The following is a 17711-nucleotide window of genomic DNA, read 5'->3' as shown; positions in this document are numbered from 1 at the left end:
CACTGAGACCTCTCTCCAGCCTCCAGTGGAGTTTATTGTATAATTTGTTTACTTTGATGATATGAATTTTAGTCGCAGTGTGCATCAGCTGTTGCTTCTCCCTTCCGCCCTGTTTTCCAGTCTTTCTGTCTTTGGTGGTCAGCTCTGTAGATGTAGGCTGAGTTCTCATCACATGCAGATTGAATAGCACGGCAGGGGGAGGGTTTCCTTTTCTTATTACAGGAGTTGTATCCTGTATTTCCTGCCAGGCTTTCTAGTGATGCAATGAAGACGCTTCGGTCTTCCAGGCAGTTCCGTGTTTGTACAGTAGGTGGCAGCACTGTCCAGTTCAGGGTTATGCACTTTTAAACTGAGCAACTACCGTAATGGCGCTTCTTTTTCTCCTACAACTTTGTAACTCCAGGAATGGTTGGCCCTGCGGTTTTCCTAGTCGCGGCTGGATTTATAGGCTGTGACTATTCCTTGGCCGTTGCGTTCCTAACCATATCCACGACGCTGGGAGGCTTCGCCTCTTCTGGATTTAGCATCAACCATCTGGATATCGCTCCTTCGTGAGTACAGATACAGAGGTTTGCTGGGAATGGCTGCGATTTTCGTTTCTTACAGTCATAATAAAACATAGATAACGTAAAACACGCTACTGTTTGCAGCCATTACCACCTGCAGTCTCTCAGCTTTTACATCTCTGCAGTTGGAATTCTGTGTCCCTTAAACCAGCGCTAATGCCACTTTTCCCGTTCCCACATCCTGGCAGCCACCATTCTTAGTTCTGCTTTCCGTGACTTTGACTGCTAGAGGAATTTTTGCTGGATTTCAGTTTACACAGCCAGTAAATTTTCAAACCATGAACTGCCACCATAGGGTTCTCCTGCACACAGAAGTGTGGCTGACGTGGGTCTGTCCCAGCTAGAATAGGCACTGTGATAGCCCATCCTCAGAACAGTCACCAAGCCTGGCACCTAGGTTGCCTTACCGCACAGATGAGTAACAGAGCCATCTTTGTCAGAGACAAAGCTGAGACCTCAGTTCAGCTTGGTAGGATGCTGGTCTAGCAGTCAGGAAGCTATGGATTCAGTCACCAATACTACATAAGCTGAGCGCTGCAGCACTCACCTGCATCTCCAGAATTTGGAAGATGAAAACAGGAGAATCAGGAGTTCAGGGCCAGTCTAGGACAGAAGAGACCATGTATCAAATAAACAGACAAATAAAATGGAGCCAGCAAGATGGACGCTTTAGGGTAAAATTATATACATATATATATGTGTGTGTATATATATATTTTTTTTTTCCTTTATGAATCAAGGAAGTGGAGGCAGGAGGAACAAAATGCCAGGCTCAGCCTTGGCTGCAGCTCAAGGCCAGCGGCACCCATAAGAGACCCTGTCTCAAAAAACAAACAAACCAACAATTATAAAAGAGTGGAGCCATTGTCTTGCCCAGTTGGCATTTAGCACGTTACCTGTCTGTGAACACGGGTGTCCAGTACGCGGCTGCTTCCAGTCTCTTACATAAACATCCTCTTGTTTGTCCTCAGAGGTCCAGTGAGGTGGGCGGGGGCTCTTGACTTACTATATAGAAACTCAAGTTCAGGGGAATTAAGTGTCTTCCACCACACAGCTAACTAATGCTAGATCCATAATCCATAATCCATAATCTGGACCTAAAATTCTTACTTCAAGCCCAGACAGGTTTTTATATCTTCCTCTCTGGAAACATTCTCTGAGCCATGGAGCTCTGTTTTTCCAGCTAGGATAAAGAGGGACTAGACTGAGCACCTCTCCTCGGAAGATTTGGGGAACTTAACTTATAAGAAGTAATGGATATCTATTTAATTTAGGAGAAATTGCGAAGTAGGTTTTTTGGTTTTTGTTTTTTTTTTTTAACCTTTGAAATATCCCAGACTAGCACCTAACCAGATGTTAGAGCCCTCTGAGTCCTGTGAACACACTAAGACAAGCCCTTGTCCACAGCTCTCAGAGAGATCCTGACCAGGCCTTACTAGGTCTGGTGGCATACTTCTATAATCCTGACATCATGGAGGCTGAGGCAGGAGGATCACAGAAAGTTCAAAGCCGGCCTAGGCTACATATTGATTAAGGAAAGAATCTGAACAGACCTTTGAAATTAATCTGCTCATATGAAAAAAAATACAATAATATGAAACAAGCCGTGCAGTGGTGGCACACACTTGGGAGGCAGAGGCAGGCGAATTTCTGAGTTCAAGGCCAGCCTGGTCTACAGAGTGAGTTCTAGGACAGCCAGGACTACACAGAGAAACACTGTCTCGAAAAACCAAAAAAAGATATGCATCAAGATTGGGGTTTCATCCTGGAGTTCAGCTAATAGAGCAGTCCCCTATGCATATGAAGTCCTGAGATCAAGCCCCACTGCTGAAGAAGAGAATAATTCTTTTTTTTTCTTTAAAGATTTATTTATTATATGTAAGTACAGTGTAGCTGTCTTCAGACACCCCAGAAGAGGGCATCAAATCTCATTATGGGTGGTTGTGAGCCATCATGTGGTTGCTGGGATTTGAACTCAGAACCTTCGGAAGAACAGTCAGTGCTCTTAACCATTGAGCCATCTCTCCAGCCCCCTAATTTAATCTTCTTAATAAGGGGGTAAGCTCCTTCCAACTAGACGGCCTTAGAGCTCCACATAGGACCATTCCCAGCAGAAACAGATCACAGAACAGCAGCGGAGTGTGGGAGATCACATCTCTAATTTCAACACCTGCCTGTTGGTTTTAGTCACAAAAGATATACATAATGTTGGGAGGATTTACTATATACCAGCAACCTTAAAATAGCTGTAAAATGTAAAGGAAGAGTTCATTGAACTTTACAAACTAGGAGCTGTGTTGAATATACATATCGATAAGGGGTGAACTAAAGGAGTTTAATAGTGAAAGTTAATTGCAAGGAAATTTGGTTGAATTTAGTGATAATTTGAAAGATATAAACATAATTGTAATCATAAACACTTTGCCAGACAGTGGTGATACACACCTTTAATCTCAGGACTGGGAGGCAGAGGCAGGTGGATCTCTTGAGTTTGAGGCCAGCCTGATTTACAGAGTGAGTTCGAGGACAGCCAGGGCTCCACAGTGAAATCGTGTCTGGCGGGGGGGGGGGGGGGGGGGGGGACAGAAGGGGTCAGGGGAAACACTTCCAAGCTGAAAGAGTTGAGGCACTAAAAGCTGTTCCATTGGAACAGGAACATAGATGCCAATTTTATTAACAAAGAGCTTCATAGTAACTAGGGCATCCCTGGCTACGTACCTAGTGAGTTCACGGTTGCCTAGGCAATGAGAGAGCCCTGTCTCAAATAATAAAGTGACAAAGAGTAGAGCTATTGATTTTTCCAGTTGTCAATTGCTGTGCTACTTATGTATAAATGCCATTGTCTAGTACTTAATAGCTTAGTAGTCACTTGTACAAACATTTGTTTATCCTGAAAACAGTCTAGTGAGGTAGGTAGGTGTTCTTGACCAGTTTCAAGGCGGAGGAAATGTTAACATTTATGGAGTCATAACCAAGCCTGATAACCTAAACAGATTCAAGGAGATAAACAGTGAGGGTCTGGAGCCATGGCTCAGTGATAGAGAACTTACTGAATATGTGTAATGCTGCCATGGGGGAGGGGGGAGGTTAGCCTCTAGCACTGCAGACAATAAAGTGAAACACAAAGATTAATGCTGCCCCTTAAACCAAAAGAAAAAGAATTAGAAAACATTGCAGCCGGGCAGTGGTGGCGCACGCCTCTGATCACAGCACTTGGGAGGCAGAGACAGGCAGATTTCTGAGTTCGAGGCCAGCCTGGTCTACAAAGTGAGTTCCAGGACAGCCAGAGCTATACAGAGAAACCCTGTCTTGAAAAAAACCAAAAAAAAAAAACAAAAAACAAAAAACAAAAAAAACAAAAGAAAGAAAGAAAGAAAGAAAGAAAGAAAGAAAGAAAGAAAGAAAGAAAGAAAGAAGAAAGAAAGAATAAAGAAAACCTTGCAGATGAAACATGTTTTCGATTACGTATCTTGCGGGATCCTAGTGAAAAGTTGGAAGGGTTTTGAGTAGCCCGCCCGTTCAGTATGCTGTGCACACCGGGGGCATCAGCTGAGAGCTGATGAGCAATGTAAAGTCTTGGGCTGCACCACGGACATACTACCAAGAATCCCCACTTGGAGATCCCTGGGTGAGTCTCGCACACATTCAAGTCTGAGGCACTAGTCAAAATCTGTCTTCCCACCCCCTCAGCAAACAGTTCTGAAGTTTATATACTCAGCATTTAGAACCCCACAGGACTCTAGGAAAAGATTCGGTGCCTGCTTCTGAGATTAGTCAAAGACAGGAATGAACTACTTTAAAATTAAGCAGTTGTAGTGTAGTATAATTCTTTTTCAACAAATACTAAATATCCGTTGGTACAAGCCCTAACAGACGCAGCCTACTCAACGGTGGGAGACAAGAAAACCATGCAAGTAAAGCAACCTGGTTTTGTTCCAGGCTGAGTAGAACATGTCCATAGTCCTGGTATTCCACAGGATGACAGGTTGAAGCCAGCCTGGCCTACACAGTGTAGCCTGTTTCATAAAAGCAAAAAAAAAAAACTATGGCTGAGACATTTAAATAACACCAAAGTCTGAAGAAACAGTGCAAAGAAATTAGCCAAGCTAAAGAATCAGTGGATCAGCTGGGTTTGGTGGCACACACCTTTAATCCCAGCACTCAGGGGGCAGAGGCAGGTGGATTTCTGAGTTCACGGTCAGCCTAGTCTACAGAGTGAGTTCCAGGACAGCCAGGGCTACACAGAGAAACCCTGTCTCAAAGGGGAAAGAAAGAAAGGGAGGGAGGGAGGGGAGGAGAGAGAGAAGAGTGTGTCTAGGAGTTGAGAATATAGTTACGTGGTAGAACGTTTTCCTCACCACGAATGAGTCCTAGGGATGTTGGTTCCCAGCACCACAAAACAGGGGAAAGGGCTAGTAGTCTAGACAGAGGAATTTGTAGGAGAGGCAAAAAGAAATTGGTGTCTTGGTATGTCATAACAAAAGAGGTTTAAACAAATCAACTTCATATTCCATCTAGTTCTGGGACACATTGTGAAAAAAAATTTTTGGCTTTTTGTTTTGTCTTGTTTTAAGATAAAAGAAACCTAACCCAAACATGTTAATATGCTCACAAAAGAAAGCCAGTGATATTTTACACACACACACACTATCCCTTAGCCATAAGAGAAGGAAGAAGAAAATAATCATATCCAGTTCTTCTGCACTCCTCTATGAAGGTGCTAAGGATGCTCAGGATCCTTGCAGCAAAGCCACAGCTCATGAGCCTGTGTGCATCCAGAGACCAGAAGAGAGCGCCAGAGCACTGGTCCTCTTCCTGGACCTTTGGAGCCTTGAGCTCAAGTCTTAGCTAGGCTGGAGCCAGCAAACCCCAACAGTCTTGCTTGATCCATTTGCTGTATAGCTGGGCTTATAAGCACTTTCAGGGATGCCTTGCGTGTCTTATCTCACAGGCACTAAGATTCTAATTCTTTTTGGTTTTTCGAAACAGGGTTTCTCTGTATAGCCCTGGCTGTCCTGGAACTCACTTTGTAGACCAGGCTGGCCTCGAACTCAGAAATCCGCCTGCCTCTGCCTCCTGAGTGCTGGGATTAAAGGCGTGCGCCACCACGCCCAGCTTAAGATTCTAATTCTCATCCTCACAACAGCCCAGCTTTTCCCCACTGAGCCATCTCGTTAGTCTTCACAGAACTGATCTTACTATTAGATGAGATATGGAAAGTACTTAAAAACCCCTTTTAGTTTTTCCAATGGACAGTCAATATTACTATTAACATGAAATATGTGTGTGGCATTTTCCAAGCCCTTCCATAAATTGAAATTAAGATTTTTTTTTGTTTAATTTTAAAACAGACTAGCCTCAAACTTGTATCAATCTCCCACCTCAACATCCTCTTGCTGGGATTACAGGTATGCACCACTGTGGGTAAAGCCACGGTTTACCTATGGTTTGTTATGGTGCCTGGAACCTATAGATGTTTCAGTTGTTATATCCACCGGCAACCCACACTCCAGTACCAGAAAATACTGACTGAATCTGTGCAGCGTGTTTTCTCATCTGTAGGCGTCCGTCTTCAATGGCACTTCCTGACCAAGGGGAATATAAATACTTGAATGGGCGTCTTGGTGCTGACATTTAGTATTTCACAGCATCCGTCTGTACTTAGGATCTGTCGGTAGAAAGTCCTGGCAACGTTGCAGCTGGTTCCTCCTCCTGCCAAGGTGCTAATGGTTTAAAAAAAGAGAAGGAGAGAGGTCCTGCCAAGCTTGGTTAATTTAAGCTGTACTCTCTGAGGGGAAGGAGCCAAAAAGATCTTGGCTTGCTTATTATATGGTTTGTATATGGGCTTCAAGTATAAAAATATGGATGTTTGTAGATGGCTGAAACAGGCACCGCAGAATTATTTATTTATTATCACTATTATTATTATTATTGTTATTATTATTACTTAGGGGTCTTTTAAAATGAGAAAACAATTTCAGATCAGTAGCTGACAACCTAGATGCCAGATGTCAAGGGTCCTAGTAGAAGTTGCAGCATCTCACAGTAGGACTGCATGAAAGCCGGAAACATTTCTTTCATTTGGGCCAGGACTTTGCAGGTGTCTGGGTGAACATCAGGAGGATCCGCTTACAAGGCCGTTTTGGAAGCTGCAGTCAGCTGAAACCCTCCACCTTTCTTTAGTCCTTTAACAAGGCATCAATCTAAATCAGGAGCTCTAAAATCCAGACTCTAGATCCGACCCTGTGCTTCGGAGGGACATAGAATTAATTATATTAAATGATACATCATCAGGGTAATCTGTAAAAACTAGAGTTTTAAAAGACACACATAGCACCTCAGTAAAGAGAGAGAATAGTTTATAGAATGAACTGGTTCATACAACAGTTTGTAGTAAGTCAGCAACCTGGTATGTAATCCAAAATGTTACACTTGGTTCCACCTGTACAAAATTCCTGATCTGAAATTGGCAACTTTGGATCACATGTGTAAGAGAGGCACTACCCTTTGTGGAACTAGACTCCCATGGTGGGCATGAGCCAATGGTCCAGGCATGGCTAGCCTGAGATAGCATTGACTCAGGCAAGGTGCCATGCAAAGGCAGTGGACAGAAGAGGGGAAAGTGAAGCCTGAGTTGGCATTGAGAGCGTGCGCTCAGAGTCAGCAAGCTGGAAATCCAGGACGGTTACCTGTCTTGCTAACCCGGATGACAGTGAAGATTCTGTGACAACTGCTGGAGCAGCACAGAGAAGACTTCCCTTCCCAGAAGAGAGGCTGAATGAGTGGTAGGGTGCAGGGAGTGTGGGTGGCAAGATGAATAGTGAAGTAACAGGAACGCTGTAGCAGATGTAAGCACCTAGAGTGAGCACACTGGGGGTCTGAAGGTATGGGTGTGCCATTCTTGGGAGTAAGGCTCGACACACAGGCAGCTCAGCTGTTCTTCCTCTTCTTTAGGTAGTTAGTTAGCATCTGTAATCTAGGCTGGCCCTGAACACAAAATGTCACCAAGAATTGCCCACACTTCTGATCTCCGGTCTCCACCTCCCAAGTGCTAGGATTGCAGGCGGGCACCATCATACTGAGCCATTACAGCCTTTTTGAGATAAATGTTAAACTATCCCTGTAGGCTTCTCACTAGGAAAGGAATAGCCTAGCTACGTACATTAAAGTACATACAGTCTAAAAGGTAGGCCAACCATCTTGAAATGTTTGTAGCAGCTGTAACACACATCTATAATCCCAGGATTTGAGACAGAGAAGCAGAAGAGGCAAAATTTTAAGGGAGAGGCAGGCAGCTGGAAAGGCGGCTCTGCAGAGGATCTGCGTACGAACACAGCTCTGGCTGCTCTTCCCGGGGGTCTGAGTTTGGTTGCCAGCATCCATGTCGGCGGACAGCTCACAACCGCCTGTAATCTAGTTCCAGGGAACCTGACAACCTCTGAACCCACACACACTCACACAAACACATACACTACACAAATAAAAATCTTTAAGGGGCTGGTGAGATGGCTCAGTGGGTAAGAGCACCCGACTGCTCTTCCAAAGGTCCAGAGTTCAAATCCCAGCAACCACATGGTGGCTAACAACCATCCGTAACGAGATCTGGCGCCCTCTCCTGGAGTGTCTGAAGACAGCTACAGTGTACTTACATATAATAAATAAATAAATCTTTTAAAAAAAAAAATCTTTAAAAGGCGAGTTCAAGGTGAGGACTGAAGAAATGGCTCAGCAGTTAAGAACATGTGCTGCTCTTACAGGTGACCCAAGTTGAAGTCCTAATACCCACATCAGGTGACTCACAATTGCCAATGATTCCTTGAAGAGGGTGATCTGATACCCTCTTCTAGTCTCTCTCTCACACACACGTATACATAATTTTAAAATATTTTTTAAAAAATTAAGAGTTTAAGGCCATCTTTAGCTACTTGGTGAGGTTCAAGGCCAGCCTGTGGCTCAGGAAACCCTGTCTCTGAAAGTTTGTAACTGACCCTCTTGCAACATCTATGCCCACTCTTAGGTATGAACTATCTTCTCTGAGTGACTCTTTCTCCTCTCTTGGGCTTAAATCTGTATTAAAACTTTGCCTCAAAGAGAAATTTATGACTGGGTGTACCTGTAATCCCAGAACTCAGGAGGCAGAAACAGGAATAGAGAGTTCCGGGCCAGCCTGATCTGCCTCCGAATTTAATAATGAGAGGGCTAGAGACCTGGTTAAGTGGTTAAGAATGCTTGTTCTGGCCGGGCGTAGTGGTGCACGCCTTTAATCCCAGCACTCGGGAGGCAAAGGTAGGCAGATTTCTGAGTTCGAGGCCAGCCTGGTCTATAGTGTGAGTTCCAGAACAGCCAAGGCTACACAGAGAAACCCTCCCTCGAAAAACCAAAAAAAAAAAAAAAAGAATGCTTGTTCTGGGGGTTGGAGAGGTGGCTCAGTGGTTAAGAGCACTGACTGCTCTTCCAGGTATCCTGAGTCTAATTCCCAGCAACCATATGGTGGCTCACAACCATCTGTAATGGGATCTGATGCCCTCTTCTGGTGCCTGAAAACAACAACAGTGTACTCATATACATAAAATAAATAAATATCTTAAAAAAAAAAAAAAAAAGAATGCTTGTTCTGCAAAGGACCTGGGTTCGGTTCAAAGAAGAGTCTATAGCTACATTCCAGGAGTCTCACAGCTGCCTCTGACCTACAAGGACACGTGGTAGACACGTGGAGGCAAAACATTCATACAAAATAGAACTTTTTAAAAAGAATTTAATAATAGCCTATCCCTGGAACTATTTCCATAAGTCTCCCTCACTTTTCCAGATGCAGAGGTAGCTTCGTGGTTAAGAACACTTATTGCTCTTACATCAAACCCAGATTCAGTTCCCATCACCCACATCAGAAGGCTCACAACCAGCTGGAACTAGTTCCAGGGGAATCAAGACACTCTGTCCCACATCAGACACCTGTATACATGTGGAACATATAAACTCATACAAGCTCATATGCATAAATTAAAAATATATATTTTAAAATAATTACATTTGCTCTGCTCAAAATAATAATAGTAAAAAATGTTTATAGCAGTAAACTGTTTCTTGATGAAGTACTAGATGCATGGTTTCACTTTGAGAAAATTCAGTGACTTATATGTACTGATGGAGTCTATGTTTTTCATATGTATGCTATGTGGTGGTCATCTTTGTCATGGTGGTGCTTGACCTCATTAGCCCATCCTCAGCTTTATGAGGTCCTAGTGATGAAACCCAGTGCTTCCTGCATGCCAGCTAAGCTCTGTATCAACTGAGCTAGATCGACTGGGTCACTTGAAAGGGTTTTTTGGGTTTTTTTAAAGTAGATCTGGTGGAGTAAGAGGTAGAGAACTCAGCAGTTAAGAGCACTGGCTACTCTTCCAGAGCTTGTGAGCTCAATTCCCAGCATCCACATAGCAGCTCGTACTCTGACGCTCTCTTCTGGTCTGCAGGCAAAGAGACTGTATACATAAAACAATAAATCCTTTTAAATCCACATAGCAGCTCGTACTCTGACGCTCTCTTCTGGTCTGCAGGCAAACATGCAGACAAAGAGACTGTATACATAAAACAATAAATCCTTTTAAGAAAAAAATCTGGTGACATGTAAGGGAACAGCCCTGTCCATGAGAACCTGAAGACAATAAAGTCTGCTGTCCGCTGGTCCAGGGACACGTCTCACAATGGTGGAGCTAGCAGGCATCTTTGTCTAAGCCTTTGTTCTTCATAGGATGGAATCCATGAAGGCCTCGTCATGGGAGCCTTCTTCAGTCCTTGTGTTTCTTAAATAAGTTACGGCATATTAAACAACAGAACTCAGTTGGTTTTGGGTTGTTTTGGTTTTATTTTGAGACAGAATCCTGGAATTTGCTATGTAGACCAGGCTAGCCTCGAACTCACAGAGCTCCTCCTGCCTCTGCCTTCCAAGTGTGATTTGTATCAAAGCATTGATAATATATATATATATATTATATATATATCTGATTCCAGGGGAGGGGCTGTGTGAGGGGGAGGACTAGAGGGAGGACTGGGAGGGAGGACTGCAATCAGGATGTAAAGTCAATCAATCAATCAATGGAAATTTTTTTGAAAACAGGAAAAACAACAATAAAAAATATCTGATTCCCTAAGATTTACCCTTAAAATAAATCCGTGCACTTGAGAAACCTTTCCCCAGCTTATTAAGAAAAGTCTTTCTGCCACAAGTACAAAGTAGACCTACCTGTGTACCAGGACAATGTGTGAAGATTTGCATGTCAGCAAATATGTAATTAGTGAAACAAGTGAGTTGTGAAATTGTATATTTAATATGATCTCATGTCTAATTACATGTTTGGCAATATAAGCATACACCAGTAATGAGTATATTTACCAAGGTGCTAATTAGATGATTATCTCTAAGTGAAAGAATTATAGACTTTTACTTTCTTAATTTTTTTTCTTGTCTATATAATTTTCAAATTTTTTAATTTAGAGGACTGTTGAAATCGTTCTGTAGCACTGGGCGGTGATGTTGCATGGCTTTAATCCCAGCACTCAGGAGGCAGAGCAGGCGGGTCTCTGTGAGTTTGAGGCCAGCTTGGTGGTCTATAGAGCAAGTTCCACATAGCCAGTACTACATAGAGAAACCCTGTCTCAAAAAAAAAAAAAAAAAAAGAAAGAAAGAAAGAAAGAAAGAAAGAAAGAAAGAAAAGAAAGAAGGAAGGAAGGAAGGAGAGAGAGAGAAGAAATAATTCTGTGGGTAAATAAGCTGCCATAGCGTGGTGACCTGAATTTGAGCCCTGAAACACACGTGGTGGAAACAGAGAACCAAGTCCCAAAGTTGTCTTCTGACCTCAGCTAGCATGCTGTGGCACTTGCGCGCGCGCGCACGCGCACACACACACACACAAATAAAATATCTATAAATTTAACATTTTTTAAATTGAGCTTTGTCACCAGGAAGTAGCTTTGTTTCGATGCTAAAGACTGAAACACAGAACCTCAAGCACACTGGACAAGGGCTCTGCTACTGAACTACACCCCCAGCCTATAATCTGTTCCTTTCTGGGTTTTGAAGTAGGATGGCAGGCAGCCCAGGCTAACCTCAAACTTGATACATAGCCAAGGCTTGATCCTCCTGATCTTCCTCTCTCTTCACCTCGCTATTGCTGGGGTTAAAGGTGTGCCTCACCGGGCCACACTGCCTGACTGTGGGCCACCCCCCGCCCCAGCACTGCTGCCACACTGCACCCCCCTCCCCTATGCCACACCATGCTCTAACACAAGTGTTTTCACTTTTAAGCTCCTGGTACATCCACGAAACAAAAGTTCTCTAACAAGAGGAATCCCATCTGCAGCCGTTTTACCGTGTGTGCTGTTTTATGGCAGCCGTGTCACCGTGTGTGCTGTTTTATGGCAGCCGTGTCACCGTGTGTGCTGTTTTATGGACCTTTGTGCTCACTTGTTTTTATTTCTAACCCAGTGTAGCAGTGTAGGCAGTCTTTTTTTTTTAATTTCATGTATGAGTATATGTATAGCTGTCTTCAGACACACCAGAAGAGGGCATCAGATCTCATGACAGGTGGTAGTGAGCCACCATTGTTGGGAATTGAACTCAGGCTCTCTGGAAGAGCAGTCAGTGCTGGTAACCGATGAGCCATCTCTGCAGTCCCCGAGTGTAAGCAGTCTTACAAAAGGCTCTGCCACTGACCTGCCTGCCCTAGGCTGAACCAACCCACCTTGCCTCCAAGGCTGATTTCTTTGCTCAGGCGTTGGTGCCCCTGGACTTTATCATAACTACAAACCACAAGCAGACAGTGGTGATGCACACCTTTAATCCCAGCACTAAGGCAGAGGCAGGCAGATCTCTCTGAGTCTGAGGTCAGCCTGGTTTACAGAGTTGAGTTCCAAGACACAAAGAGACTGTGTCTTGGGAAAAAGTAAAGAAAAGGAAAATATAAATGCAAGGTTTTTACTAAAATATAAAATCCTGGTTCCATAAGTCATTTCGTGGAGACAGAATGTCTCAACACAGGGATCTGTCTGTAAAGGAGCTAACTTATGACACAGGTCTCTGTGAAATTCTCTTCCCAGGTATGCTGGCATCCTCTTGGGCATCACAAACACGTTTGCCACTATTCCCGGGATGACGGGACCCATCATTGCTAAAAGTCTGACCCCTGATGTAAGTAAAAATTTGGCTTTGAAACTAAAAATATTTGGAAGTTTCACATCTGTGTCAAATTGAGCTTATTATAATGATAAAATTATGAGTGTTTTTTAATGTTTATATGGATGTTTTGCCTGGATGTTATATCTAAACACAAAATACATACAGTGCCCAAAAAACCCAGAAGAAGGTGTCAGGTTCTGTGGACCTATAGTTACACACAGTTAAGCAACACATGAGTGCTGTTGTCGGCTATTATCTAGGTCCTGGAACCAAACCCGGGCTTGCTGCGCAGGAGCAGTAAATGTTCTTAGCACTGAGCCAACCCTCCTGGCTTTTATGAAATTCTTTGTGACAAAAATAAAGTAAAATAAAGTTTATGTTGAGAGCTGCTGCTTTACTGGGTGGGAATGTGAGTCAGTGAGTGGAAAATGACGTGCCTTAGTGGATGCAGATGCGTCTGGGTTCAGGCTGGAGGAGGTGTGGCTCAGTTGCTACAATAGAACACTTTGCTGGAATCGATGAAGCCCTGGGTTTGATTCCCAGCAGTAAACTGGGCATAATGGAGCAGTTAGGGTATCTCGTATCTCGTAATCTCGGCACAAGAGAAGGAAAAGAAAAAAGTGTACTCTTTCAGAGACCACGCCTTGGGGGTTAGGCAGGATGGTAGAATTCAATGAAAATCTTCAGCCCAGAGCTCAGTACGTTGACCAGGCTGGCTCTAAAAACAGTGCTGGCTCATCAAGATGGTTCAGTGGGTAGAGGCACCAACGCCTGAGTCCAATGCCCAGGACCCACAGGCATGGTGGAAGGCTAAAACTGACCCATGACCTCGGACCTCCACACATATACTGTAGTATACGTGCCCACATACTTGCACGCACACACACTCTCAAACAGAAGTGCAGTATAAAACCTTTAAGAGAACAGTGGGGCTGGAGAGTTAGCTCCAAGGTTAAGAGCACCCAGCGGCTCTTACAGAGGATGAGTTCAGTTCTAACATCTCCAGAGAGATGATGGATGGCTCACAACCATGTGTAACGCTTGTCCTCTCAGGCACCTGAACACACATGGTATACACTCAGACATAGACACAAATTAAAAATGAAAAATAAAATCCTAACTTAAAAAAAAAAAGGCTAAGACTTTTTGACTTTATCAAAAATTTTAAATGTCACCAGGCCATGGTGGCTCGCACCTTTAATCCCAGCACTCAGGAGGCAAAGGCAAGCAGATCTCTGAGTTCAAGCCCAGCCTGGGAGTGAGTTCCAGGACAGCCAGGGCTACAAAGAGAAACCCTGTTAAAAAAAAATAATAATAAATATATCTATTCATCTAAAGACTTAGTTACAAAAAATAATAGGAAAACTAAAAATGTACCTGGGAACATAAAGAACTCCTGAAACAGCTGAAATTAAAGGCATGTGCCACAACCCCTGCTCTTAGAGCCTAAGTGTTTAACAGTCATGATATTTCACCAAACACAGTGTGTATGTGTTGGCAGGAACATGACTCAGTGGCAAAATGCTTGCCTAACACTCACAAGGCTCTGGGTTCAATCTCAGCAGCAAAAAACACAAAGAGTATAAAATACTAATTGCATGAACTGAATCATCAGGTGAGTGAGGTGTCAAGAAACTGGAGCGAGAGTGAATTGAAAGCAGCCAGAGTTATCGTGAACATCTGCAGGACTTACCGTAGGCCAAGTGAAGAGTACTAGCTTAAGCCAGCTAGTAGTGTGTGCCTATAGGCCCAGCAGTCAGGAGATGGGAGAGAGAAGGGAGAGGACAGGAATTGTTAGCTCCAGAGCAAGATCAGGGCTAGCCCAGGACACCTGTCATCAGGGCTAGCCCAGGACACATGGGATCCCTAAAGCAAACAAAGAAGTGAAAAAGCAGGCACAGTGTCACGTGCCTGTAACCCAGCACTTCAGAAGCAAAGACTGGGCTGCGTAGTGAAAGCTGGTCTCAGGGAAAAGAGAGAGGGAAGGGAGGAAGAAAGGAGACGGGAGAGAACTTGGTTCTGTAAAGACAGTTGGGGACAAGTTGTAAGAGAGACATTAGGACAATTCACAAAGCCTAGGGAGACAGCTCAATACATATTCAAGACATTGATTGATATGTGTGGGCAGCTGTTGTCCTGTCATGGAGCAGAACACTGCCCCTCAGCAAAGCTGTTCTCTTTTCCTGCCATGCCCCCCTCACCACTGAGGGCAACAGCCGTTAGCGTTGTCTGAGCTTTTTATAGAAACAGAGTGGTCAGTCTGCTCTGTCTGTCTCTGTCATGTCTACATGAACTGGTTCCCCTCATCGTCAGTCGGTGCTGGACTGAAGAATTGCTCCACAGTCCTCCTGCGGTCGGGTATCAGCTTTGCTCCAGGCACAGACATCAGTGAATATTTCTGTTCTCACAGCCTTCTGACTACAACCTTCTTATACAAACATTTTTTTTTTCCTTTGCCTCTTCCTTCCCTGTCCAGAACACTATTAGGGAATGGCAGACTGTCTTCTGTATCGCTGCTGCTATTAACGTGTTTGGGGCCATTTTCTTCACGCTGTTTGCCAAAGGGGAGGTGCAGAGCTGGGCTCTCAGTGACCACCACGGGCACAGAAACTGAAGACAACAAACAATAATTAATGTGTTTTTATTTATCATGGAAACTGAAAGTGCCTTTGGTATTTGAATGTGCGAGCATTCTATGTGAGAGAAAGTACTTATATTTGTATGGTAATCATGAAATGTTACCAGTTCCAAGATCATATAAAATGAGCTGTTGGGCTGGAGAGATGGCTCAGTGGTTACAAGCACTGACTGCTCTTGTAGAGGTCCTGAGTTCAAATCCCAGCAACCACATGGTGGCTCACAACCATCTGTAATGGGCATCCAGTGCCCTCTTCTGGTGTGTCTGAAGACAGTGACAGTGTACTCACACACATTAAATAAATAAATAAATCTTTAAAAAAAAAAAAAGAAGAAGAAGAGGAAGAAGAGGCTGGTCCTCTTTTAAAAAAATAAATAAATAAAATGAGCTGTTTTTAATTATTACTAGTATATCTGCCAGACCGTATACTGGGTTCGCATATCAGGCTGCAGGAAAGGCAGTGTGATAATAAGGTAAGGGCATAGGAAATGAAGCTGAAATGGACACCACACACACACACACACTGATAAACTTGGTTAATTAAATTAGATAAATCATCTCAGATCTTGTTAAAATACCTGTTTTTGTCTACTTCCCTTATAAAAATGCTTGCCAACTCTCCCTGACACCTAGATCTCAATAACATCTCCAAAAAACTGCCAGCCACAGTAAGAGTCGGCGGCCTGGCAGCGGTACTGGGGGATCCATGCCCAGGCAGCTGTCAAGCATTCCCTCCCTGGCTGCAGGGCAGGAATGCCCAGCACTTACCAGGGGTGGTGGCTTCCAAGTGCAGGGCCAATGACAAGTGTTTGGCTGACACTCTTTCCCCCATGGCTGTTAATGTGCAGATAAAGCTCTAAGTGGACTGGAGCAGTGGGAGCCGTAGCTACTGTCTTGACACTGCCAGCCTGCCTCGGCAGCACTGGGGCCTGACTCCTGGCAGGTGATCTACAGAGCAGAAGCGTGGTACCCAGTCAGTCACAGAGAATAGCATCCTTGATTCACATCACTGGCCCATGAATCGGAGAACACATTTTCACATTCAGGTTTTTCTAGCTACGTTAGAACTTTTTAAAATTTCTTACATTTCTTCCCTTCAGTCTGTCTTGATTAATGCTTCTGGTTACAGTTTAAAGGAACTTTCAGGGCCAGGGGTTTGGCTCAACATTTACATAGGATTGTGCTCCATCCAACGCCAAAATAGAGGTAAAAGACAGGGCATCCGCCGGGCGTGGTGGCGCACGCCTTTAATCCCAGCACTTGGGAGGCAGAGGCAGGCGGATTTCTGAGTTCGAGGCCAGCCTGGTCTACAAAGTGAGTTCCAGGTCAGCCAGGGCTATACAGAGAAACCCTGTCTCGAAAAACCAAAAAAAAAAAAAGACAGGGCATCCAAAGCTTGTCAGTCCCCTTTACCCTGCTTCCTGAAGCCAGTGTCACACAGCTTCTCCTGACCAGTGTCTCCCAGTGGCTAGGCATACTGTAAAAGGTCCCTAGTCTGTGTGGTGGTGCCTTTAATGCCAGCACTTGGGAGGCAGGGGCAGGCAGATCTTTGCGACTTCGAGGCCAGTCTGGTCTGCAAAGGGGCTTCCAGGACAGCTGGGGCTATTACTCAAAAACAAAAACAAAAAGATTATCCAAGGATTGAAAGCCTGCCTTATGTTTTGTTGTATCTGTTCAAAGCTTATCTGTAACATTTTAACTAGTGATTGGTTAATGTACTGTTGTGTAAATACATTTATATAAATTTGTTTTTAATTTGTAAATATAAATTAAGTTGCCATGTGACATTTCTTTTATAAATCATCAAAATCCTTTTGCATTAAATTTTTGTGTTTTTATTTTATTTTATGTGTATGGTGTTTTGCCTGCATGTACGTTTGTACACCTTCATTCTTTGCTTCCCAAGGAGGCCAGAAGAGGTCGTCAGCTCCCCAGGAACATAGTTATACTTAGGTGTGGGCTGCCATGTGGGTGCTGGGAATGAATTAAACCCGGTTCCTCTGGTAGACCAGCCAGCGCTCCTAACGTCTGAGTCATCAGATCCCGCTGCGTTCATCTTTGTATCTGACTGTTCTGTCCACGGTGACAGGTTTACATCTTTTCTGCATCCTCCAGAAACCATCCTTCCAGCTTCAAATGCATCTCTGCCACCACCCAGTGGGAACTGAGACATCCTCAGAAATCTCCATTCTCCCTGGAGACGTAGCACATAGGGCACTAGCTGAGCACTCCTGAGAACCAAGGTTTATTTAGAGAACTGGAGAAGGAGGAGAAGGAGGAGGAGCAAGAGGAGGAGGAGGAGGAAAGAAGAAAGGAGAAATCTCTATTGCCACCT

General features: G+C 44.0%; 1 protein-coding gene across 1 annotated transcript in view; it reads left to right on the top strand.

Annotated features, from left to right (window-relative positions):
• Positions 1–16654, top strand: part of Slc17a5 (solute carrier family 17 member 5) — a 43438-nt gene extending 26784 nt beyond the window's left edge. The window contains exons 9-11 of the mRNA XM_021172448.3: positions 404–551; positions 12660–12750; positions 15215–16654. Coding sequence (XP_021028107.1) covers positions 404–551; positions 12660–12750; positions 15215–15352 — 377 coding nt within the window. The 3' untranslated portion in view covers positions 15353–16654. The remainder of the gene's footprint in view (positions 1–403; positions 552–12659; positions 12751–15214) is intronic.
• The last annotated feature ends 1057 nt before the right edge of the window (positions 16655–17711 follow it).

This window comes from Mus caroli, unplaced genomic scaffold, assembly GCF_978045245.1.
Source record: "Mus caroli unplaced genomic scaffold, Mus_caroli_1 scaffold_11, whole genome shotgun sequence".
NCBI lineage: Eukaryota > Metazoa > Chordata > Mammalia > Rodentia > Muridae > Mus > Mus caroli.
This window is presented reverse-complemented; position numbering and strand designations above follow the sequence as displayed.